Source organism: Camelus ferus, chromosome 16 (assembly GCF_009834535.1).
Source record: "Camelus ferus isolate YT-003-E chromosome 16, BCGSAC_Cfer_1.0, whole genome shotgun sequence".
Lineage (NCBI taxonomy): Eukaryota > Metazoa > Chordata > Mammalia > Artiodactyla > Camelidae > Camelus > Camelus ferus.
This window is the reverse complement of record NC_045711.1, coordinates 6,423,662-6,449,892: the sequence shown is the minus strand read 5'-3', so window position 1 is coordinate 6,449,892 and position 26,231 is coordinate 6,423,662. Positions and strand designations below refer to the sequence as shown.

General features: G+C 47.6%; 1 protein-coding gene across 8 annotated transcripts in view; it reads left to right on the top strand.

The window, feature by feature from the left end:
* Positions 1 to 24,005, top strand: part of MSI2 (musashi RNA binding protein 2) — a 379,910-nt gene extending 355,905 nt beyond the window's left edge. For 3 of the 8 annotated variants that reach the window (XR_004326623.1, XM_032498442.1, XM_032498443.1), the window contains 3 exons: positions 14,437 to 14,591; positions 16,328 to 16,400; positions 18,822 to 24,005. Coding sequence is in view for 7 of the 8 variants with exons in the window: in XM_032498442.1 (XP_032354333.1) it covers positions 14,437 to 14,591; positions 16,328 to 16,369 (197 nt within the window). In the remaining variant the exon portion in view is untranslated. Of the gene's footprint in view, positions 1 to 14,382; positions 14,592 to 16,327; positions 16,551 to 18,821 lie in introns of those variants that run through there. The other 5 variants (XM_032498439.1, XM_032498441.1, XM_032498440.1 and 2 more) reach the window with 4 other exon arrangements.
* The last annotated feature ends 2,226 nt before the right edge of the window (positions 24,006 to 26,231 follow it).

Here is a 26,231-nt window from a genome sequence, read left to right as displayed (position 1 = left end):
ACTCTGGTGCAATTAGTGACTAGCCACGAAGCCCAGACCTAAGTATAAGTTAATCCTAAAGTGAATGGAGTGGGAGAATGTTAATGGTCTTCTAAATCAGGGGCATTATTTTCAGTGGGTGAAGCGTCGTGCCCGCCCCCTGAGCTGGTTGGCCCTCCCTCAGGCTGGCTCTGGAGCCCAAGCCTGGCTGTGTGGAGGAGGGGTGGGAAAAGTGGTGCCCTTGGGACGCTCTGTGAGAGCGTGTCGAGCCCAACAGAGAGGGGCAAAGGGACCCCCTCCTTGCACCCTGGGCTGGGTGGGGGCACTGCAGGGTCTGGGGAGCCTGGAAAGTCAGTGAACCCACGCGTTGGTGAGAATCGTCAAAGGGGCACATGCCTGAGCACATCACGGCTCCTTGTGTTTCTGCAGAGCTTAGAGTGCCGTGTCTGTGACTGCAGCTACCCCATGAGACAGGCAGGAAGGCAGAAGTGTTTGGCTTGCTTTTACATGTTTGTTTTTACAAGAAAGCTGGGCTGCTGCAGAATGGTGACGTGACTTATCCAAGGTCACCCAGCTGGTTGCCTGGGGCGAGGCTTTGAGTAAGGGCCCTGAACTGGAACCCAGGTCTCTGGCCACCTTTAAGTGACTCTGTGGAGAAATCATGTTTGTTCATAAAGAACTCACCTGCCGCCCGGACGCCCTGCACTTGCGGGGACGCGGCGTGTCCTGGGAAAGCCCAGCAGCCTTGGCTGCCAGCTCTGTGTCCTCTGAAGTCTCATGCGCCGCCACCTCGCAGTCCAGCCTTTCAGATGTAGATTTCAGAACCAGGCCCAGGGCACATCTGCCATGGAGTTCAAATGGGCAGATATTTATTAAGTGTTTAACAACACTAATTATTAATATAGGTGGCAGACACTGCCGTCGGCCTGAAATCAAGGTGTTTTGGACTGTATCAGGAAACCCAGCACAGCATGGTTAAATATTAGAAGGGATTTACTGGCTGGCATCCTGGAAGCTGAGCTTCGTGTGCAGACTGTTCAGGCCTCTTTTTCTGCGGTTCTCCTAGCTTTGCCCTCTTTCTTGTTTCAGTATTGTCTTTCCGTTGGTTTCCTGTGATGGCAAAATGGCTGCAACAGGTTCCTGCTTCATACTACCCTGTCTAGAACAAGAGGGGGCGTCAGGTGGTCCCGAATTCTAGCAGAAGTCCAGAACTTTGTGCTTCTTGGCTAAGGCCAAGGTCGCTGAGGGTGGGATCCATCTCCTCTAAACTGAAGAACTCTTACACAGGGGAAGAAGGATGGACTTCCAAAGGAAGACCTGGGTGCTGATCAAAGGGTGAGGGGAGAGAATGATGCTGGGTAGATGAGCAGTGCTGCCCACCGCAGCCCGGGAAGCTCGTAGAGGATACAGAACACAGTCCCTGCCCTGGAGGCTCCCCCAGCCTGGCTTGGAGACTAACCTGTACTTACAATGTGATGCCTAAGCCCAGTGAAGAAGGAGTACAGAGGAGGAAGTGATTAGCTTTTCGGGGAAGTCAAGGAAGATTTCACAGGGGAGTGAGTGTTTATAATTCTACAGGACAAATAGGAGCTCCCCAGGGAGCCAGGGGGAACAGCTTATGCAAAGACACCAGAACAGCAGAGTGACTCTGAAGCCCTGCAGACAGAAGGTTCACTCTGGCTAGGAAATAAAATGCAAGGCAGGCAGGGGGTGGGGGTGACAACACGCTAGAGAGCTGGGTGGAGCCAGAGCTGAAGAGCCCAGATTCACCCAGGCACCTGGGAGCCTCAAAGAGACTAGAAACCAAGAAGTGACATCAGATGTCTATGTTAGACAAGCCTGACAGCAGGGTGGATTAGGGAGACGAGACGGAAGGCATAAGGACAAGTGACAAACCGTGAAATTGTAAACACTCCATAAATGTTCATATACAGCTGCCCAGTAAGAGATGCTCTGGGCCATTTGCTCTTACCCATTAGCTGATGAACTCTGGGCTCAACGTCATGCTGGTTGGGGGACAGTGGAAGCTGTCTAGTGGGCAATGAGGGTATAAGCTTGAAGAGGTAGAGACAGGCTAGATTCTGGGAGAGGGAGACTTTGAAAGCCACATTGATACAGTCATGTTGGTGGGAGAGGGAGGTTCATATTCTTTATGGCAGTGGAGCTTCATAAGTTTGGAACCAACGAAGGAAGATCAACCTGGCAGTGGCCCCACAGAGAACAGCCTGACCCCTAATCCCTGGGGCTGGGGCTGGGTTTGTGACCTGGAGCAAGGGGAGGGGAGCAGGACAGACCCTGGAGGGCATTCCATATAAGGGAGAGTCCACCTTAGTTTCCAGTGATTCTCCTTTGCTTCTGCCAGCAAGTTGTTATCCATTCCCTGCTTGGGGCTATTGGTTCCCATTCCTGTGCCCTCGGCAGCCACTGCCCTCATCCATCCTTCCTGCCAGTCCATTTCCCTCTGTCCTTGACTTTGCTCCCTGCATTCAAATCTGGCTCAGGCCATCAGGGAAGCCATACCTGATTAACCCTCCCTGGGGTGCCCCCTCCTTTGCTCTGGCTCTTCTGTATTTGTGCATCTTGTGTCCTCAGTCCTCTTCCTGTTTAGGTGAGTTCTCCTGAATGAAGGGCAGGATGTTGAGTCTTTGGATGGTGTTTTTCATGTATCTCAGAGGGGTGCCTGCCTTCTCCAACAATAGAAACCATCAATCTTCCTGTTCTTAGTATAGATGAGTATTTACCATGCAATTAGAGAAAACAGAAAACAAAGGGACCCTTTGTTCCTGGATGCTCATTAATAAATAAAAAAGGTCTCCCCTTTCCATCCTGGGATCCTGCACAACAGGAGGTGGGTGAATGATGCTTTTGAACAGCTTTGATTGGCTGTTGGAATTAGATCTGTCAGGATGAGCCACCACAAAATCTATTCTATGGCATGGATAGGAGGGTTCCAGCCAGCATCTCAAAATTCACACCCACCTGGGAGGTCCCTTAAGGGAAGGATATCTTGCAAGTGGTTGATAAAATGCTAAGACACCTCTTAGCCAATTTTAATAAAATAATGGTTATAGTAATATGTTAATAACTCACATGTATTATGAGTGAGCCACGTATTGTGCCGAGTCCACCTGCCTGATCCCATTTAATTCTCATAGCACTATGAAATGGACGCTGTGATTCCCATTCCCATTTTTAAGATTTAAAAACTGTGGCTTAGATAGCTTGTCGTAGGGACAGGATTTGAGCCTAGATCTGTCTCATCAGGCCTGAGCTCTCAACCACTGTCAGCAGATGCTGCATCCTTCCAGTCCTGCCGTCTTTGAAACATACCCTCAACAAAAACCTGCCACTGCCGTCAACTCAATTCTCCGTCTCCTTGGGGGAGGAGAGAACCCAAAATCATTTACAGGAGGCCACAAGAGGCATTTTCTGTATTTTTTGCATCTGCTTCTGCTGTTGCAGACTTAACCTCATGGTTCTGTCCGGCTTTGCCTGACATTTCTGATCTGGCTTCTGGTCCCTGCATCCTTTAATCCAAAGGCACACAACGGAGGCCCAGAGGAGGTGTGGTCGGGTGAGAGTGAGACAGCCTGAAGATAATTATTTGAAAGGAGCCTTTAGCTAAAACAGAACTGAAGGAAGTTAGCCACTGCCTGAAGGAAACTAGGCGATGCAGCAGGGGAGGGCCTCTTTGGGCAAGACAGACTTCTCCGTAGGGATGAGTCAACATGCCTTCCTGCAAGCTGTGAGGACTGAATCTGGAAGGTCGCTGGGAAGCCCAGCCCAGCCCTAGAGCTGGGAGGGGATTGGCCGCCCAGTTGCTGGGGCTTTGCTTTAAGCCAATGGCTGGGAGGGGAGGGGCCGGAGGCGGGAGCAGCGGGTTCCTCGGCCAATCGCCCTGCAGGGAGGCTGAGCTCCTAGTACCATAGCAACAGCGAGCAGGGGTTCATTTGTTTTGTAGATGAGTAATTACTACGCAATTAGAGAAAGCTAAAAATAAAGGGGCCCTTTGTTCCTAGTTACTTATCAATATTAATAAAATGGTCTGTCCAGGTCTGCGGTAAACAATTAGTGCAAACCTGTGTGCCTGTGGTAGAACCCACTGTGGGAGGCAAAGGCTGCCAGGCCCCACTTTCCCCACTCTTTCTGAAAGTTATTTCTGACTGTAACCTGCAGAGGGTTAGTTTTCCTGGCCTTGTGGGAAAGAGGAGAGGCTCAGCCTCACCGACACACGGGACCCAGGAAGCCCTGGAATCAGGGGGTCCGTCAGGCACAGATGCTAGCAGGGTCAACTCAGCCTCCAGAGAAAAGACCACAAACACAGCAGCAAAGCCAGGAAACACGAACCTGTGTTGGAGGAAACCCCTCACCCAGTTTTGCTATGTATCCTTGGCCTCACTGACTTTTCTGGGTCTAGATTGTTCAGCTCCGTGCATAAAGCAGCCTCTATAAACTTTCCACTGAGATAGCCCCTGAGATTTCAATGTCTCCCCTCCCACCTGGCTTGAAGAGAAATAAATCAGTCTTGCAAATGACTTGCTAGAAGGTTACATGGTTGTTCAAGGGTTGATATAAGGCATCCCTTATATCCCTTTCTCTTCCTAACGGATGAGTTGCCTTGTGGATTAATCAGATAAGGATGATAAGAGGCTTTAAAAAAAAAAAAAAAAACGGATAAGAACATAGATGGAAGAGCAGTGAATAGGAAGACTTCGTTCCAGTCTGGCTTCTGCTGGCAACAGGCTGGTTGATCTGGGGGCAAAGGATTTCAGACTGTTGGGTTCTTGGGGACTATTCAGCTCTAGCTCTGTATTGCTGCTCTTTCCAATCATTGGGAGCAAAAGGGGTGACAGTGAAAGTGCCTTAAGATCTGGGAGGAGGGACTGGAGGGAAAGCCAGGGCAAGTGATGAGGCAGCTTGGTAGGGATGCATCTGAAAAGTCATTCACGCCATTTTTTTTTTCATGTGTGAAGGCAATGAGAGGGATAGAAATATTCCCAGAATTGTGTATCATTAAAAAAAAAATGCTCTGTAATCAAATTTCCATCCGTGGGTGTGGTTGATTAACCCTTTAGAGTTTGGTGCTCTGGATGGTTTTCATTAACAAAGGTGGACCTGTTAATAGCTGTTGTCTGTTGGTAAGCTCTGGAACTGACGTGAACTCGGTGGTTCTTGAATTTAGCTGCATGTTAGAATCACCTGAGGCGTTCTTAAAATTCCTAGTGTCCAGGCAACACTGTAGATCCGTCACATCAGAACCTACCGGGGTGTGGCCAGGCCTCGGTGGTACTTAAGCTCCCCAGGCAAGTCCACTGTGTAACCATGGACTCAAATACCACCAGGTTCTTGCCAGATACAGGGCTTCACAACATCTCTGTGACTTTGTCACCAGCATCCGTACCTCAGAAACAGATAAACAGAGGCAAGCCAGGCAGCTCGCCCCAGCCTCCTTTAACAAGCAGGAGAGCTGGTCTGGGATCATTAGTCTGCAGCCTTGGAGCCCAGGGCTCTCCTGCCCACCACTGGTCCTCCTCCCAGCAGGGCCAGGAATTCCACCCTTCCAGGACAGGCAGAAGGGGGTTTTGTCTTCATAGATGGATCTCCTGCTTCCCCCGGGGACAGGCCAGGCCTGGCTGAGATTAAGGGCATGTACACATAGGACCAGAGGCCCAGAGCAACCATAAACAGGGAAGCAGCCACCCTCCTTGGCTGTCTGATGAATGGGGGCCTTTTGGTAAGGTCGGAGTTTGTTTGTTATTAAAGACCTAATTAGAAACATGAGAGGAAGCTGAATGGCGCCGTGCTTGGCTAATTAGTGACATGTATGCGCCTGCTTTGAACTTGAAGGACACAGAGCTATTAGCGCTTACATCAAAAATGGATTAAACTCCTGTGCCTTTATAATTATTAAAGACGGCCTGCTCAAGCGGAAAGTCTTTTGTACAGGTCCTCAAGGGGCTGCCCCTTGGGCATCCTCCCCACCCCACCCCCTGGCTGCTGGAGCCCCAAACAGTGAGTTTCTGTGAAATAGGATCAGGCAGTAAATACTGATGGTGCTAGGGCATGCCAGCTCCCGACAGGATGGCCCTCAGCGGACTGGACCGGTCTTTTGGGACTGAAACCAGCCCTCTCGTTGCCCTTTCTGGGGCCCATAGGAAGGCTTCCTTTCTCTCTGGCAGTGCCCTCACCACATCACCCTGACCCCAGCAATACTGTGTGCCTGCTTGGTGCCCAGGCTTATTCTGGGATGTGGCACAGAGGAGGGAGGTCTAGTCCTCAGGAGAGAAGCTGTCGCCTATCTTTTGTGACGGGCATGGCCCGACCTCAGGGAGCCCGCAGTCTGATGGAGGAGACACCTCCACTACCAGGGAGCTGCCAGTTTGGAAAGGGCAACAGAGCCCATGTCTCCGGAGGCTGGCACTCCAACACTGGAGGTTTGATTTCTTGTCCTTGATTTTTTGCACCCTCTCTGAGACAAAGAAAGATCCAAATAAACAGAAGAAACGGTGTCAAACTATAGGGCAAGGAAGGACACATGGACAGCGTGATTCTGTTTAAACAGCAGCCGGGAGTTGCCCTGAAGTCCGAGTGAGAGCCGGGTGCAGTCGATCTTAGACGCTGGACACGGCCCCTCAACTGTTCCAACCCTTGGTTTCCTTGTCTGTAACCCCAGGGTAATGAAGCGCATCTTACAAGTTGTTAGGAGTGCAAACAAGGTGGTGTTGAGCACCCACAGATGTGCCTGGCACACAGCAGGTGCTCAGTGAATCTTAGTTCTCTTTCCAGCCCAGCATCCTGAGAAGCCACACTGAGCTTTTCATGGTGGCCAAGAATAATATTACAAGGGTGTCGTTCTGGCCTTGGACTTCATAGTGTTTTCTTTTAACAATAGTACGTAGTGCAGGAAACGGATGCTGGGGCTGCAGTGCGAGGAGTCACTTACAAGACACCAGCAAGGCCCCGAGCCCTCTGGCCCGGGGCAGGCAAGGTGGGAATAACTGAGCGCAGCAGCACGGAGGGCGCCTGGGGACACGCGAGCAAAAGCCAAACTGGTTTCTTTTTTGAAAAGATAAAGAGATGGGTGTGCCCTAGACGAAGTGAGTTACCAGATCAAAATATAGCAAGGCACGTTCTCTGGATTAAACTAGGAGACACTTAGAGCAGCGGAGCTGTTCCAGAGAGAGAGGGAGTCGTTCCTGGGCACCATGCCCCCATCTCCATTTCCTTTGATGTTCAGGTCAGGGAGGGCTGGGATGGGGAGCTCTGGCATCGCCCGTGACAGCCCCTCCCGCCCTTGCCCAGCCGAGTAGTGTTGGGGGCAGCAGCCCACCTTCCCAGGGCCACATGCAGCTGCTGGTCGGCTCAGAGCAGCATTTCCTGCCTGGGTGCCGGGGGTTTCTGGTGGGTCTCCCCATCTGCTGCTCCTTTCAAGTTCTAGCCTGGAGTCTGAAACCAGTGAATTTAGGGAAAAGGCAGCAGGATGTGAGTGTTAAAACACTGCCTGCTTCAGCCAGACTGTAAACATTCATGTCCTGGTTGACTTCCCCTCATTTTCCCAAACACGTCAGAGGCTCAGGGCTGAGGTGCTGTTGAAACGCTCGTTCACATCCCAGAGGGAGCAGGGTCTCCACCTCGCCTTCTGACTTGCGCCCTGAGCTCGGGCAGCCGCTGGGGTCCCTTCCTGGGGGAGGCTGTTGCAGCCTGGCGGACAGTTCACACTGGGACAGCAGGCGCCCGCAGGCACCGGGGACTCAGGTCACGGCCTGTCCTTCCCTGGGGCCCCTTTCCCCGTCCTTCCTTAGAACAGCAAACAAGGGCAGTCCCTCAGGAGCCCTGTCTTCTGGGAGAAAGGAGAACTTGATGGTGGCTTCTTCTTTCCCCTCCTGACAAAAGCCTGGTTTCTTTAGCCCCCAGGCCCAGGCCCACTCAAGGCTACACCATTCCCAGAATTTACCCCGTGAGCAGATGGCCGGCAGCCACTGGCCCCACCCCCTCCCCTTTTCTGCCTTCCCAACCAACCCAGCCTGGTCCTTTGTGAGGAAGAGACACATCCACACCCAAGTCAGGGCTGATCATAAAAAAAGCCTCAAGATGGAAAGAGAATGAGCCGTTTCTTGAGAGTGTCCAGCAACATAAGGTATAAAGTACCGGCCGCAAAGCCTTCCTCAGATGGGTCCGTTCGGGGGGCTTGGGGGCTGCCTCCTCGCACTGATCTGAGTGGTGATGTCAATCTCCAGGTTCATCGGTAGCCCAGGGGGTGGGGGGTTTGGAGCCAGCCAGCAGTGAAGTTAATCTCTTCAGGGGATGTGATTTGACTGGAAGCTGAGACCATTCAACAACATAATTAGTCCAAGCCTTCGGTTCCGCTGTCCATCAGTTCCCTACTTGAGATAGGCCACCACTAACCAGCAGACACCTGCACCGACCCCAGTGGGCATAAGCAGGTTGGGTGTTCAGAGAACAGGTGGAAATCACAGTTTCCGGCACCACTGAAACCGACATTTGGAGTGTTTGTGACTCCCTGTCAGCCTAGTGAATGAGCTGACACTCTCCGTGTGTCCTGTGCAGTGTGTTCAGCGAGCCAGGCATCTCCGGATGTTGTTGACACCAGGTTGGGTTTGTCCCTCACAGTAATAATACATTTGTTTGTCTATGGAGACAGGGGAAGAAGTAACGTCACGTTCCTCTCTTAATCCTCTCTGAGTTTTAAAGTGTATCTTCTCCCTGCCTTCTGAAATAGCTTGAATTTCAGCAGAACTTTTTTAAGAAAAATTGTTGTGTATGACATTGATTGTCTCTGCATCTGGGTCCCTGAACTGATTTGATTTTAATTTATTGTGTCATACAGTTTTCCCAGCTTAGCTCTAATTGCCGGTCCTCTCCATCCGTCTCTCCCCCCTTCAGGCTAGGCTCTAGGAGGAAGGTTTGAGCCAGGATCCCTGGGACGTAGTGGCCGGGCAGACTGCTGGAGACGTGCTGTAATAGTTCACAGCTGAGTGTTTCTCCCATTGTCAGAGCAGGTGGATCTTTTCAGGCTGACCTTTCCCATCTGCATTAATTTACAGTGGGCACGACTTCCAGAGGGTGTGGTAAGACTGCAGATTGGGGTCCACAACTCTATTCCCTGGAAGGCCTTGGCTGCGAGTCCTCAGCCCCTGAGCAAGGAGAAGCTGGCTATTCAGAGGGACCCAGGCAGGCCTCCACTTTGGACAGCCACCTGGCATTATGGACCCAACATCCACTGAGCACCCCGTGTTGGGGGGGAGTCGAGCAGGTTGCTCTCACCCTGGAGAACACCGGGTCCCAGGAGAACCCTGAGAGCCCCTGCCTTGCACACACTCCCTGCCTTGAGGGATTCAATGCTAATATGTGAGGCGGTCTCTGCTGCTGTGGGGTTTTAATCAAGGCAGAGGGGAGTGTTAGAGTGTTTCTCTGGCATCAGCCTATCAACAGAGCCCCCTGCTCATTCCTTTTTCAGTTTCTTTAAATTCTCTAAAACAAACCAAAATCCCTAAAAGCTACTGTGATGAGTTAACACAGCCCTGCCCTCAAAGAATAGCACACAGGCTTATGCTTGCAGTCCTCCATTCTGCAGGAGCTGGGGGCTGGGAACGTGGCCACGACACACGGCAGCCCAGACTCCCCTCCCTTGGCCCTGACGCAGGTGTAGTGCGTCCTCCTGGGTAGCACGTTCCCTTCAGAGTTGGACTTGGGGAGGATGGGCCCCCCACTGTGTTTGCCTCACCCTGAGCAGCATACTCTCTGTCCCAGAAATGCCCTAGGGGCCATGGGGCCTCCTGCCTGAGATTAAACCAGGCAGCCACAGATAATTCACAAAGCAGATGACTGGAATTGTCTTGAGGGCTGGCCCTGCCCTTTGGTGAAATGTGAGACCCACCAAACCAGGACCCAGGTTGAAGGCTGGGACTTGGCAGGGCCCCCACTGGCCCCAGATAATGTGTGCTGAGCTCATCGGGAAAGAACTTTGTAAACAGTTCCTTTCTCTGATTGGTAATAATCCGATTTTCAGGCCTTAGAGCCAGAGAGACCCTCCCAGGGGTGCCCCCATCATAGTCCAGGCTCTAGCTTTCTGCCCTAGGTCTAGCAGCACCCCTCTGGGATCATCCAGAAATATTTAGACTTCCATACCTTTCCTAGACCTACAGTGAGTCTCTAATGCTCATCGCCCTCTCTCACGACTAATTCATCCCACTAGTAACAAATTCCACTGTCAGTCCAGCCCTCTGACCACAGTTGGGCTGAGCCACATGCAAGCTTGTGCCCGCCAGAAGGCAGGCATCTCCTGGGCTTGCTGTAAAATCCCCAGGGGTCCACCAGCTTTGGGTCCAGCCCCTGCAGGTGAGGGTCTAAGCCTACGGACAGGCCTTTGTTAAGGTCTCTGGGATGGCTTTCCTGGGTCAGCCATCAAGGTGTTGTATTCCCTCCATGGGCAGAAAGTTCTTCCTTTTATCCAACACAAAATGCCTCCAGCTTTAGTTCGAATGCATTTCCTCTTGCTGACCTCAGTGAGATTTAGTGTCCTTGCTTTCCTGGCTCCCATTCCCCAAGGGTCCTTTCATCAGGTCCAAGATGATTAAATGCACCAAGTGGGTGAAGCAGATCCTTTTGTGAATCACTTCCTGATGTGTATGGCCAGTGCAGTGTGCTCCCCAAGTCAGGTTTTCTTAAATCTGCCTACGGTACCTGCCTTGTTGGACTCTGCACACACGACAATCTCAAAAATAGGTGTATTTGTTTTAAACTTGACAACTTACAGAGCGCTTCCTCTTTTGCATTCTCACCGCAGCCCACAGAGAATCAGGCTGAGTAGGGCAGGCAGCAGCACCCACATGTCACAGATGAGGACTCCGGTGGGTGAGGGGCCGGCCCTCAGGCCCAAAGCCATGAGTCAGGGCTGGGGTCGCCCTCAGGTCTTCTGACTCCAAGTCCAGTGCCCCCTTTCTCTCCTCGTAGCTGCCTCCCTGAGTGCACCTGCTGCCTGGACCCAGAAAGCCCAGAGGATGCTGGGGGATGGGGTGAGGGGTGAAGAGGAGCCTGCCCAGGATTAAACTGCTGCTGTGTGACCGTCCTTCACATGGCGAGCCCCCCAAACTGCAGCCTGGCGCAAGGCTTGCCCCAGGCCACTTAGTGCTCATGGCTTCTGCTGCAAACATGCCAGGGTATTTGCAAAATGCTGTCCTCTTCTGGGACAAGAGTCATAATTTTGTAAATCTCAGCACTGTTTACTTAGCAACACGTACTGAGACTCCTCTCTCCCTACACACACACACACACACACACACACACACACACACACACCCCTCTATCTGAACAGTAAGAGGGAGTTGTTGACCAAGGAGCCCCAAAGCGCAGCTCCCCCATGCCCTCAGCCCTTGAAGGTACAGGTTCCAGAACTCGGTGCTTCTTTTGCTGTGGCTGGGCATTGTCTGCACGGTGACTCTTAGCTGGGGCTCAGGCTTTAGGAGGGGAGTCTATAATAATACGGAACTTAGGGTTTTAGAGCTGTATTTTAATATAGTGCCTTGTCCACGGTGATTCCTGTGTCATTTGATGCAAGAGGACTGAGCCAGGAGGGGCGAGATGTAGGTCTGAGAAGAACTGCTTACTGTGAAACCCCTTTCAAGCCTGCTGTCAAGCTGCAGGCCTCCTGGGCGCACAGGACTGGGAGAGGTAGCCAGGGATGGAGCAAATAACACCAGCCCTCCCATCTTCTAAGTCTACTGGAGGGGCGTGTTTCTGGACGGCATCCTTCTGAGGGCATGCTGCCTCCTGTCTCCTAGGCTGCCTCTGCCGGCTAGGTTAGTCTCTGGGTGGCTCTCCCACTGCTGGAAGGAGACAAGACCAAACCCCACCTTCTTCCTGGCTTCTAGATGGGCAGGCCTGCCCACCATCTTCCTGGATCCTCATCTGGCCAGAGGAGAAAGAGGCCAAAAAGTCTTCCTGTCTCCCACTGTGGCTCCCTACCCGCACCCCGACTCTTGACCCTGAAACAGAACAGACAAGTTACTTTGGTGGTTACTTGGTATAGGAGGGGGTCAGTCAGCTGCCTGGGTGAACCAGGAGCCCACTGTCTGAGCTCTCTCCATTTTCCCTAGTCTGGAGGAAAGTGTGTGAGACCAAGATAATACCGCCTTTTGATTATCTCAGCTTGATTCTTGCCTCCACGAGTGAGAAGGGCCAAATGTTATCTGCCAGTTTAATCTTCCATATTCAAAATCCCGTCCCCTTTGTCTGCCAGTGCCTTCCCAAACCAGCTAGCCATTCACTTGCTGTAAGCCTCTGTGATTTTTTTTTTTCTCTTTAACCTGTTCTTTCCATCGGCCAGTTTCTTCCTTTCTCAGCAGAGCTTCCAGGGGGCCTGACTTCAGGGCCTTCTGCCTCAGCAGAGCTTCCAAGGGGCCCTAGGCTGCAGTTTACCTTTCTCTGCTGAGTCGGGAGCCAGGCCCAGCTCAGTTTGGTCTTCTTTGCATCTACGTGTGCCCGCCTCCGTCTCCGACCAGCCTGGCTCGGGTGCCTCGTCAGTTTCTCCCGTCCGGGTGACAAGTGCGTAAAAGTCAATCCACATCTGGCTCTTCAAGCCTCCCCAGAAGTGAGGAGCGCTAAGTACAGACCCCCGGGGCACGGCCGTGACCCAGAGCCGAGTTGCAGGTGTTCTTCCCTCCTGCCACTGAGGGCAGTGGTCACAGGGCAGAGGGAAATGCGGAGTCGGGGGAGGGGTGGGCAGAAGGGAGCCGACTGAGATGAGGGGCAGCCCCAGGAGCCGTTTAAGTGTGTGGACCCAGATTGTCTGGTTTGTCTAGATGGGTTAGCTGTAGCCCAGAGGTGGCCAGCCCCGGACACAACTTGAGCTTTAAAAGTCAATGAGAACTAGGGTTGGAGGAGCAGAGGTATAGCTCAGTGGTAGAGCGTGCGCTTAGCATGCACGAGGTCCTAGGCTCAATTCCCCATACCTCCATTAAATAAACCTAATTACCTCCTCCCACCCAAAAGAAATGATTAAAAAATTCTTTTTAATCAATGAGAACTTACTTTTGTAATTAAAAAAAATATTTTTTTCCATTTTGGGAAAGAAAAAGTTTAAGCTACTAAGGGGAAATGAAGATGAGACACAGTTAACCTGGTTGACAGGCTGTGGCCCTCACTGGGGAGCGAATGGTGGAATTTGGGGGAGGCTCAGGGAGGGAGCCCAAGGCTGTGTCTCCCTCCCCCTGCCCCCTCCCCACCACCACTCTCCAGATCTGTGGCTGTGAAGTCCCATCTCCTTGTAGCCAAGGTCCGTTCCTAGCTCTTTGTCTCGGTCTGGAGTTTATATCTGAAGATAACTAACAGAAAGCAGGCATTTTGGTCAGATGTGCTTTCATGATAAAATGGTTCAGTCAGTATGCTCTGAATTCATACTTCTTTGTCTTTTTTTTTAAACAAAAGGAAAAAAAAAGTTTAAATCCCCCCTTTCCTTCTACTGCAGGAGGTGAGTGTGTGGTGTCCTGTAGAATCATTGGCATCCACCCAGCTTTGGCCCCAAAGCCTCCAGATTCGCCATCCCCACCCCATCCCTCCCTCCATCCCCTGCTCTCCACCCCAAAAGGGAACCCTCTGCCACCATCATTGCGGTTATGTTAAGATGCCCAGATTTTCCATGACATATCCCATCCTCCGACCACGTTCAGTATTGACGACTTTCATTCAGGGATGTAAGTGGGAGGGTGGAAGGGAGGGAGTAGCCAGTGGGGAGGGGAGTAGCGGTTTGGGTTGGGGGGCGGAGCTGGAGAATGGAGATCTCTTTTGTCTTTAAAACAAAACAAATTTGTCATTTAATGGATCCAAAAACAAAAAAGAAAAAGTGAAACAAACAAACAAAAAAATCAAAAATCCCCTCCCCAAAGATTTTTTTTTTCCTGGACACAAATTGCTTTGTTTCCTGTCACGTTTTAATATCAATATTAACACAATGTGTAGTCTAAAACTAGCTCCTTTGTAGTTTGCATGGGATGTGAATGCTGTCTCAACGTGCCCAGATCTAGACAAGACTGCATGAGCATCAATTCAGATGTGAAAAGAAAAAAAAAAACAACTCTCTCTTTCTCTCTCTCTTCCATATATATCTCTGTTTCTATTGTGATAATTTGGTGGGCAGTGAGCACCTCCGGTTGGTTGCCGTAGTGTGTTGAATGACTGTTTTTTCCTTCTCTATATTTTTGGAGCTCCGAGCTTCTTAGTAGTAGCCTGGGCTGAGTATTCTTGAGTCCCTGCTGATGTTTTCGCATGGCCTTGGTTGAGTGTTAGAAGTTGGGCCTCAGCTGTTTTTCTCGAGTGTTTGGCTTGTAATGACCGGTGCATGCCTGGCTTCTGGCCTCATACCCAGCTCTATTCTCTGCACACCAGTCCTGAATAGCTACAGTGCTCAACCGAATTTTGGCGCGCCCGCTTCCCCGGCAGGCTCCAACCCGGCGCGGCCCGGAGGCTTCCCGGGGGCCAACAGCCCAGGACCTGTCGCCGATCTCTACGGCCCTGCCAGCCAGGACTCCGGAGTGGGGAATTACATAAGCGCGGCCAGCCCACAGCCGGGCTCGGGCTTCGGCCACGGCATAGCTGTAAGTACCTTCCTGCCCCTGCCCTCCTGCCTGCCCCTTCCTGCCTATCTCCTCTGGCCCACGGGGCGGGTGTGCCCGGACAGCCCAGAGTTGGGAGGCAAGGAGAGGCCAGTGGGTCTGCATCACGTCGGCCACCTAGGGCTGAAGCTTCTTTTAGATGCTCCCTGAGCGCCCGTGGGCCAGGCACGGTGTGCGGTTATGTGATGAGTGGGAGGAGCGTGGGCAGGGCAGGTTCAGATCGCTGCTCCATCACATTCAGCCCAGGTGACCTTGAGCCACGTGTACAACCCATGGCTTCCCTGGCTGCAAAACGAAAATAAGTGTGCCTCCTTCGAAGGACGGTGAGAATTAGTAGAAACAGGATGTGTCAGCTGCTGGCACATAGTAGATCTTCAGTATCACCCCCACCTACTTGACCCCCTCCTTCCAGAGACCCACGTGGGCAGGGACCTCAGAGCTACGGACCCACCCCCATAGGGTAGCAGCGTTAGTTGGTAGACCCCCTGCCTAAGGTCCAGTGGCAGCGCTATGGCCTGGGATGTAGTGTGGGGCTCAAGCCCTGTCCCAGGAGGTTTCGTCCACTAATGTTTCTTACAGTTTCCAGGTTCCAAGTAAGTTCCCACTTGTGTTCTTAGCTGCGCCCGCTCCCGAAAGCCAGATGCATTTGATATTTGTAATGCTCTGTGGTTCTATAATCTGACTAATCCAGGCGATGGAAATTTGCTTAACAGATTTGCATGCTGTTTTCAGATTGTATTGTTCTTCCCCCTCGCGGTGTGTGTGAGCATGAATGTGCCTGAGCCCACTCACTCGCTGTCCCTTCCATTTGGGAAACAGAAAATCGGCCAACCTCACCCTCTTGGAGACAGTTGGATTTTTGAGCTAAGATGGGAGTGTCTGCTGTCCCAGGTCACTCCCTTATCAGGAGAGCCCTGCCTCCTGGGCTGCACTGGGGAGAACAGAGCAAGTGCAGACTGTCTGGGCACCAGGACGGCCAGTCCCTGCCCCTGCCACGTTGGAAGTCCCCCCTTAAACACACACATATATCATACATGCACACACACTCACACACACACTTTTGCCATCCCTGGCCTGTGCGGTCCGGGTCCTTGTTCAATTCCACTCCCAAGCCAATATCACTGAAGTCAGTAGTTTGATGAGTCAAATCCCCTAGGATCAGCTGCGGTACCAAATCCAGAGTAGTAGTATTCAGCTTAGAGCTGCATCAATTTGAGAGACTGTCTATCACCACACAGAACACAGCTCATTTCCATTGTCAGCGCCCAGAAACACAGACCCTATTTATTTGTGAAAACCTAGGTCTGTGACCTGAGTGCTGTGATGGTTTCTGAAATAAGCACCTCACATCGTGTGTGGTCTGCACGGGGCTTGCTTTCTTCCCAGCTGGAGCCACTGGGACTGTGGACAGAGACACTGTTATCTTTGCCCTCCGGGACTCAGAGCAACAGGACCCCTTTCCTATCACCCACCCACCCCTGTGAATCTGGCTCTCAATTTTCCCCTGGGTGAGCAGAGAGGTCGGGGTGGGGAGTGGGGGCTGGAGGAGTCAAAGCTGGGGAGGATGTCCTCCTGGCCCCTCATGGCACGGTGTCTCAGAATTACATATTCATGCTGGCAACCACAGTCTAGTCCTAGAGATAATTTCCTTTCCCAGAATGTGACAATCTGTTCCCATGTATAGCGTGCTGATGACCTTAACAATTGTGCAATTTTAGGGACCTTTGATTGCAACGGCCTTTACAAATGGATACCATTGAGCAGGTGCTTTCGTTGCCATCTCACTCTGAGGTATTACTACCTTCTCTGACACGTGTCTCCGCCCGCCGGGCATGTCCGTACATGTATGCGCACTGAGCATGCAAGTACGCTCGGGCCCTGGTCTCATCGCGTCAGCATCTCTCCCTCATCTTTCTGGACCCCTTTTCAGGGGGGTGGGGGGCAAACAAATCCAGTCTTCTAATCTCTCATCCCTCCTCCAGCTTTCATCATGATCCCACTTTTTTTCACTGTCTTTTTTTTCTCTTAATTTGACTCTTTTGATTCCTTTTCTTTATCCTTTCCACCCCTCATCCTTCTCTGTCTTGAAATGCAATCAAGAATGTGGGAAACTGGAAGGAGATTTTGTGCTATGCCCGTCCCAGGAGGACCGAGGCAGGGGATTGCTGGGCTTCTGCCAGGCCTCGGGGCGGGGGGCCCCCCAGGGTCCAGCGAGCTGGCCTTGCAGGTTGCTGGGCCCTTTCGGCTCCCTGGTGCTCGCTGGTCTCAGCCACTGGGGTTTAGGCAGTCAAACAGCCAGACTCCATCTTTGAGTGAAAAGAAAACATTTTTGCCAGTAACTACTGACTAATTATCCAGATTACCGCACTAAAAGCAAATTAAATTAACGACATCACCTGCGTTACGTGGATTTGGATCCCTGCCAGTTTCCTAACCTTTTAAACTGAGCTCAAGTTAATTAAACATTTTTTAAATCACTTTGATGGGGATATGGAAGGGGTGGAGTGGAGGAGCGGGGAGGCTGGGGCAGCCAGAGAGGAAGCCTCTTGCCATGTTCTCATCTGAAAATGAGCATCCGTCATTCTCAGGAAGAGCTGCCAGAAGGGAGAAGGGTTCTCTCGAGAAACCTTAATGGGACCTGTTGTCAGTGAGTTAATTCAGGGGCTTGAACCAGGGGTCTGTTTCTTTGGAAGAGAGAGGGTGACAGCTGAGGCCTAGGAATGGGGCCCCTCATAAAATCCCAGCTGGGGCCCAAGTACCTTCCGTTCTGGGAGTTGAGACAGAGGAGCAGCAAGGATGGAGGTGGAGTTGCCACTTGAGTTTGCAGTCAGTAGGATGCCCCTCTTGCTGAGGGCTGCTCCAGGCCCCCGAACCAGCCAGGACTCTGTAAGGTGGGCCCAGCTGGGGGACCAGGTGGAGCTGAGCTCCATGCAGCTCTTGGGTTTCTCTAATATTGCTGCTAAGGAATCACTTCAACTAACGCAACTGCCTCTCTTAACCAAGTAAACCCCGTGTGTGAATTCTCCCCACCCCTCGCCTCCACTTCCCTTCCAGCACTCACCCAGCCATTGCTGGCCAGAGCCAGAGGCCACTAACTGTTTGAAGGAGAGCTACTCATGACTAATTAAGCGGGGTTTCGGGGTCCCCAGGGAAAGTAAGTTTCCTCTGAGAGCAAGGCGGACTGATACATCCAGGAACCTTGGGGATCCGAGGTGACTCCAGCCCTTGGTGGAGTCAGATGGTGAGGGGATTAAAGAGTGTCAGGCATAGCAGATCCCAGAAGGCCAGACCCCAGAAACTGGGTGATGCCAGACTTCCGCCCAAGCCCTCTGAGGCCTCTGAAGCGTTTCCATGGGGATGGGGGGAGGGGCAAAGCTGCCCCCAGCCCATCCCCCCTCGTCCAACTTCAGGACTCAGAAGGATGCAATAGCCAAGAGAATAGAATGACCACCCACCCCCTCCGAAATGATTGAGTAGGCCAGTTGAGTCACCTGGCCACAGCAAATCACATACTTTGTCCCCAACCAACGTGACCTTCAGACATTTAGTGCCATCCCCGAAGGAGGGGCCTAGGCTGACAGTCAATTCGGGGAGACTCAGTTAGCAAGTCTATGAATCCCAGGCCTGTTTTCATTTCCTAGAACCAAACCCGGGTATTTGTTGTGTATGTTTTTATAAGTATCCCTACCTTGAGTCTTTGGTATGTAATATGGTACTTTTTAGTAGAAATTTTCATTTTCAGTTAATGACAGCCATTGATGGGTATCTCATAAAGGCAGACTTTTTTTTTTTTTTTTAAGACACCTAGCTTTGAAAACAAAAACTTAACCAGAAAAAGCGTCACTGGTCATTGTGCAGTCCACCAGTCCTGCTGAAAGCCCACCGTGACCACGTCTGTGGGCCCCACTTCCCGCCAGGACCTCAAGGACTCTGTATCAGATCAGCAAAGTAGCAGGCCAGCAGCATGAGTGGCAGAGCTGCCCCTCTCCCCAGCATCAGGCATGGCTCAGATGTCACCGCTCAGGCTGTGACCCCAGTAAGCAGTTAGCCTGGCCATTTTCAAACGTCCTTGGTAGCTCAATGTAGTCAGATTTCAAAAGCGCTAGTTACAAAGCTGGAGTCAATGGTATGCCTACCTGACATGTCTTCTTTCTTCTCCCACCCCCGCTTTATGTTCTCTTCTGGGCATCCCCGACCTTCTGTGTCCTGCAGAGCATACCTGGATGTCCAGGCAAGACTGGGCGAAGTTTCTGAGTGGCCCTTTGTTTAGGTGATGTCATCAGACCTGTTCCCCCACCAGCCTCACTCCCCATCCCAACCAGAGATGGCTCACTTCGGATCGAGGGTTGACTACATCTCATCATCTCACGAATCTGCTGTAATATAAGACGACAGCTTTTAAATGTGTATATATCCCATGATTTTGGTTTGGTTTGGCTTGGTTTTTCTTGATGGTTTCCCTTCCTCCTCTCTCTTCCCCCTTCTCCTTTTAAATCTCTTTGAATCACATTTGGTAGTGATTTTGACTTAGTCCAGTAGTCATATAGCTTCAATATCTAGTTAAAAGCTAACCATAGTATAATTGTTATATTAAGGTATTTTTTTTCTTTAAACAATTTTTTTTTGCTTGTTTGAGTTCTGTTCTCACTGTTAAAGGATGCTGAGATGGTAATACTACTCTCAATATTTTGGTACCAATTCTGAGACTGTATGAATTTTCAGGTGTAACTTGAGCACACACAGAAGCGAAGTTGTGAAGTGTGGAGCGGGAGGTGGGCATAAACTTTCTCCTTGGCGTTGTATACGAAGTGAGGTGTAATAGGCTAATTAACCGACTCTCCAGCAGTTCTTTTTTGTGATGTCTCTTTGTTAACCTAAGTATATCTATTTTCGGCAATAAGGTAAGGACGACAATGTTTTGAGTGTCCTCCTTTTCTATAAGTGCTTTTTTTCTGTTGAAAGAGGTGATATTATAAGGTTTTTTGAAATTGTGAATTCTAACAAAGAAATTGTTGTAAATACAATTCCATTAACTACATAGAAACTATTAAGAGAGAGAGAATCAAAAATATTTTTGTGAGGGAGTTGGTCGCAGGCAGTTTGGTGCTCTGGGGATGGAGGAGAGGAGGGACAAGAACCAAGTCAGTTACTGAGACCGAAGAGCACCCAGCTGCCAGGCCGACCCCGGGAAAAGTGAGAACGCTGTTCGGCTCCTCTTGTCTGTGTGATAGACCTAAGAACTGTATTAGTGTCATACCAGCATATTAACCTCCCGTCTGTACACAGCTTCCAATGTTACCGTCTAGTTAGATTTTTATTTAAAATATGAAAAACTGCTTTTCCCAAGACTTTTTTAAAAACAAAGCTACAATTTTAATATTTAACATATTTAAAGTTTCAAAGCACACCTGTTTGGCTTGGGTGGGGCAGGGTGGGGGGGGACATCCTTTTTCAGTCTTAATTTTTAAATCTTCGATCATTTTCTATTGTCCAATCATTTCAGCACCTCCAAAGGTCCCTAGGACACTTTGCCTCTCTTCTCCCCCCCCCCGTCCCCCAGCTGCCCCCAGCTCCGGGGGCCCGTGGGCCAGGAGTGGATAAGCCTGCATTAATGAAACCTTTTCTCCATTCACTTTCTATTTACCAATTAGGAAAGCAACCTTTTGGTTTATATATTTTTTTTTTGATACCTCAGTGCTGCAAGTATCACCAGAGAGGCTATGGAAGAATTTTTTTTTTTAATTTATTGTAGATGTAAACAGAATTTTAAAAAATAAAAAGTATAAACATCGCTGCACTGTGACTGGTGGGAAAAACTGACAGTTTCCTGTTTGCACATGTTGAACATTTGGCTGTTATAATATATGGTCCTCGGTTGGGGAAAGATACTTATGATGAAGGATATTTTTTAATTTAACTTTTTTTTAATATTGGTAATAGGTCGGCAACAGCAACTATAGAAGTACAACTCAATAGATGGCATTAAAACCTATTGTAGTGTGGATATATATTTTTCTTTTTTAAAATGTGATATTGACGTTTTATTAATATTTTTTAAATTGTTACGTTTATAAATTTGGTACTTAAGGCACAGCCAGTATGAGACACTGAATGCGACATTTATTATAAAGAGCTGCTGCACTCCTATTTTTATAAATTTTACTAACAAAGTAGACTAATGTAGACATTCACAGACATGGTAAGGCAAAAGCATCTTCAAGCAAAAGACTCCAAAATGCTAAGTCAGAAAGAAAGAAAAAAAGCCTTTTTCAATTCTAATTAAACAGCAACATTTTTTTTTAAAGTCATGTTCTTTGTTTTTCCAGTAAAATGTTAGGTTATTTGGTGAGGTTTTTTTTGTTTGTTTATTTTTCTTTCTTTCTTTTTTATTTCCAAACAACCAGATTAAGTAAAATGCTGGGCGCTTTTAAAATATCAAAACTTGTTCAAGTAATAAAATGACAAAATAGAAGTTTTGTTTAAAAAAAGAAAACAAAGAAAAAAATTCCCAGAAATTCAGTGTCTAGACTAGGGAATTTGATTACTATTTTGTCCATGTTGGTGATGTACTGTACCACCCTTCCTTTCTCCACATCCCCCATCACCTCATAGAAGACTCTTTGTTGATCATTGTCTGTTAATAATGTATAAAATGGCTATCTTGTAAGCGTGCTGTCCTGGTACTAGTGTAGTGACTTTTTTTCTCCTCTTTCTTCTAGTACATATTGATAGGTATAACGTAATTAAGGTTTAAAAAAAAATTAGACATAGTTATTCAGATTTAGGACCAGTAAGGATAGAACTTTCTCTTATTTATGGAAAAAAAAAATGCTAATCATTTGGGGGCAGTTTTTTCCTTTCAATTTGTTTATTTTCAACTTCAAGTTTTCATTTTATTTTTTGCTGATCTGATGTGGTTTCAACTAACCCATGGTCTCACGATGTTCAAATGCCGGCAGACTCGACGGCGTTTTGTAGATCCCCACCCCCCCAGTTGTGAAGGGGTGTGCCATACTACCTTAAATGCTAATGCTAGATATGCAAAACTGGATTTTTTTAATTTATTTTTTAAAAGAGGGAGGCATGGTATATTAAAATGATTTTACTAAGAGAAAAAAATATTTTTTTAAGAATGCTCAGAAGAAATTGATAATCTGTGTGAATATGTTTTAGATGTTTATAATACCTTTTGAAGAGACCCAGTAGCCCATAGCACAAACCTCGTGGAAATCTGATATGTTTTCATGTGGCTACCTAGGTTAAGGTTCACGTTAGTCCCCCCACTCATCTAGAAGTCCATTTTGAAAGATTTTTGTAAATTATTTTAGCACTGACGTTCAGCCTTGTCTTTGTTTCAGTTAAGCTCAATGGCGAACATGGGAACCACCTTTCGCCTTCCCTGGGGGAGGAACCCTCTTGGCTGATGGCTTTTCCCCGGAATCATTAAATAGCCACCGGGTGACTTTCTGGCTTCTCAATCCATCTGCCTGGGACCCCCAAACTCCTCTCCTTCCAAGCAGAGGAGACCTAGTGGCATCAGCTCCCAGACCTACCTATTCCCGGTTCTACCTGGATGTGGAGCTGATAGGGATGACCAACTTTTGGGTCCCCTCTCCAGGAGCTCTTGCACACCTGGTTTGTGGCCTTCCGCACACCCACTGGGAAAACCAAACAGCCTCGCTCTCTCACCCAGTCGCTCATTGGCTTGATTCAAACGAAGCCCCAACAGGCCTTTGCGTTTCTATCCTTCATAACTTTCATCTTAATTTGAACTCGTAGCTTGGACTTTAAGGTAGCATGGCTCTATTGCTGTCAATTTAATGTTTCACTGCACAGCAATTCACAGCCAGTGAATGTTACACACATCTTGCTAGACTAGTATAAAAATCATTGGGTAATTGTTGGTTCTAATGACCTGAAAGGTGTTCAGTTTTTATTTTCAATTTTGTTTTGTTTTTGTTTCTTGGGTTTTTGGTTTTTGTTTTGGCTTTTGGTTTTTGAGGGTTTTTTTTTTTAGTTTTTTTGTTTTTGGGGTTTTTTTGGTTCTTTTTCATTTGGGGATTTTGAAAAAAAAATTTTTTTTTTTTTTTTTTTTGGTTCCAAATAGAAAAACAAAACCTATTTTGATCTTTAGTGCAAACGAGGGCTAGGGACTTAGCCACCACCACCACACTGCTTCATTCTGCCATTCACTCACTGCAGCATAATCGAGAATAAAGCAATATAGTTTACTACATTTTTTTATTGAAGGTCAGCCATGCTTTCTGTATTATATTGCATATGAAATTGTTTACAAAAGAAACACTAACTCATACTTCTCTTTATCGGTTGGGAGTGGCACGCAGGGACAGAGGGAGGCTGGGGGTGGGTGGGGGAGGGAAGAACTGTTTTCTTTCTTGAATGTGCTTCACAAACCAGGCTATCTTCCAGGGAAGGCTGAAGCTGGGGGGGCAGCGGGGGCAGGGGGAGCACAGGGACAGATGCAGGCCAGCAGCCGGAAGAGAGACACTGGCGGGCTTCCCCATCCTCACCCTAAATAGAAAAGAAGCAGAAGTCAGCTCTGCCCAGTCTTGGGCACAGACACTACACAAGGAGACGCTGTACTTTAAGCAATACTTTAATACTGTAATCTGTTTTCTTTTTCTTTCTTTTTTTTTTTAACCAAAAAAAAAAAAAGTAAGTAAACTAAAACAAAAATATATAAATAAAACCCACCCCTTCTGGGGAAGCAACCTTAATCCAAACACTTGGCTATCAAATCATCAGAATGTATTGTCTCGGACGGGATTTCCTTTCCAGGAGGACGGGGCGTGTGGGGGGAGGGGGATGGGGACTGAGAGACAAAAGTTCCAGAGCCTCCCAGAAGGCTCTCTGCTACTGTATTCTGTACATACTGTACCATCCTGTGTGGAATCTGTGAGTGTCCTCTTGAGTAGCGTGAGCTAGCCAATCTGCCGTTCATGGTGTATTGTAAACTCGGAATTCCATATGTAATAGGATGCAACTCTAAGCGTTTCATGTGGACATAAATGTATCTAAATAAAACTTTCCCTAGCACTGTGGCTGACCTCACCCTTACTTTTATACTTTAGTATGAAACTGATGACAACTTTGGTAGTGAGTATTTTTTTTATATATATACATATATATGTATCTATATATATATATATCTCAAGCATCTTTCAGGTCTTTGTGTGTGGCTTTCTTAAAGCCCTGTTGTAAAAAATTACTATGTGGATGGCAGTCTCTCACATCACAGATGTGGAAAGTATAATTTTATATTTGTATTTTCAAATAAATAAGTTTGTGAAAGGTTTCCATCCTCTACTGTGGTCCAGAAATCAATGTGTTTGTCTGACAAAAAATAAATAAAATAAATAAACTGTTTTGAACAGAGTTGTTTGGTGTTCTTTCACGTGAGGAGGACGGATGGAGTGGGGGGAGCTGTTGTTTGGATTGGAGGGGTGGTATCACCAGGCACACCTGCTTCCTCTCTCCCCTAACATTGATTGTAGGGCCTCCAACAGTGCAGAAGCCCTTTCCCTGTCCCCAGGGAGCTTGTGGGACTATTTTTTAGGAAGCAGTAAGAGAGCATTGCAGTGGAAGAGCAGGCAGAGAGCACCTCAGATCCTGTGGGTGAGAAGGAAGTAAGCAACAATGGTCCTGGGAGATCGTAGGGCCCAGGTGGTGGAAGTGTGCAGAAGGAGCTAAGTAACTCTCTGGGTGGCTGGCCTGCGGGAGAAGGCAACGAACCAAATTCCATGACTCTTGAATAGGGGTCTGAAGGTCATGAAAAAGAGAAAGAAGAAACATCATTAAAATAAATACAAGCATAGTAAGCAAAGTAAGGAGTCTGATCAAGGGAATCCATCATTATCTAATAATTGAGAATGGATGGACTGAATTTTCTACCATTACAAAAAACAGAAAAACAAAACTTAGAAAAAGAAAGCCCATTATGTGCTGTTATGGAAACTCACTTAAATGATAAAGCTGAAAACAAAGGGATGGCAAAGAAGAAATAATAAAATGCAAACAAAAAGGACAAGAATTGAAATCTCAGTATCAGACAGGGTGGTATTTAACATTAAAAGCACTCAGCAGAGTATTCTGTAATGACAGAGATTCCATTTAGTAAAAGAATATAGAGGTGATAAACCCTATGCCTCAATTACCAGAAGAACTAAACACTTAAAGCAGAAACCATTAGAACTGCAAAGAGAATTTGATAAAAATTACACTTACAAAGATTTTAGTACACCTTTCTCAGAACTAGACATTTTTAATAGATAAAGACATAGAGGAATTAAATAGTACAATTAGTAAAAGCTCTTATGACTATAGAGAATCTTTAAGAAGTGTACTTTTTTTGTTGTATTTCCATATAACATACAAAAATCAATCCAATACTTGGCCAAAATATAATTATTGTTAATTTTAGTTAATTGTTAATCAAATGTTATTAATATTAATGCTGATATTAATTAACTTAAGTAGCAATTTTGTAATCTACATTCTATTACCATAATCCAATAAAATTTGGAACAATTAAAGTGTGGCTATAACCATTATAACTGCACAGAAGTTAAGAAACAATTCTGTACATCCTTGGGTCAAAGAGGAAAACTAAAATGCAAACTGTCTAGAAAGCAACAAAAAGTACACATTATATATGAACCTATAACATACAGCAAAAGCTATACTCAGAGGAAAATACATAGCTTTAAATGCCTGCAATGGGAAAGATGTATGTTTTTCAGTGAAGGAACTTGCTATTCATCTTAAGGTAGCAAACAGCACCTAAAAAACTAGAGAGATGCAATTGATAGAAGCTGAAGGCTATAAAATGGAAAACAATAAAGTCATAGTAGGGATAAACCCAAAAGTTGGATTTTTCCAAACACTAATAAAAATGGACAAGTAAGAGAGGAAAAAGCAAAAATATACAATGTAAGGAACAAGAAGGGACGATCACAAGTAACAGAATAACTAATGGCAACAAATTAAAAATCTTGAAGAATTAGAAATTTTTCTAGCAAAGATAAATTACTGAAACTTGTGAGATGTAGAAAGCCAGAATAAATTTATTACCACAAAAGATACTGAAAAGGTAATTAAAGATAATAGTATTTAAAAATGGACTAGGAACAAATGAGTTTTACCTAACTGGTAATTTCAATGCTGTTTAAACTATTTGAGATGATAGAAGCATGAAAAGCTCTTACCTGTTTTATAAAGCTAACATAGCTTTGATGCCAAAGCCAGCATAGAAATAAGACAAAAAGACATCTACAGACTTATTAGCTCAGATGCAGAGATTGTAAATACAATGTTAGCAAAGAGAATCCAGCAATGTATCGAAAGTATAATATAATACTATCAAGTAGGATTTATTTCAAGATTGCAATTTTTTTTCAATTTCAGGAAATCTATCAACATAACCTGTTATATTGGCAAACTAAAGGAGGGAGAAATATGATTGTAACAGTAGATACTCACAAAGTATTTTAAAATACAGCAGCTATTCCTAATAGAAACCTTGAAAAGTTGACACAGAAAGCAGTTACATACAATATAATAAAGACTATTTACCAAACCCAACAGCAATTATCCTAAATGGTG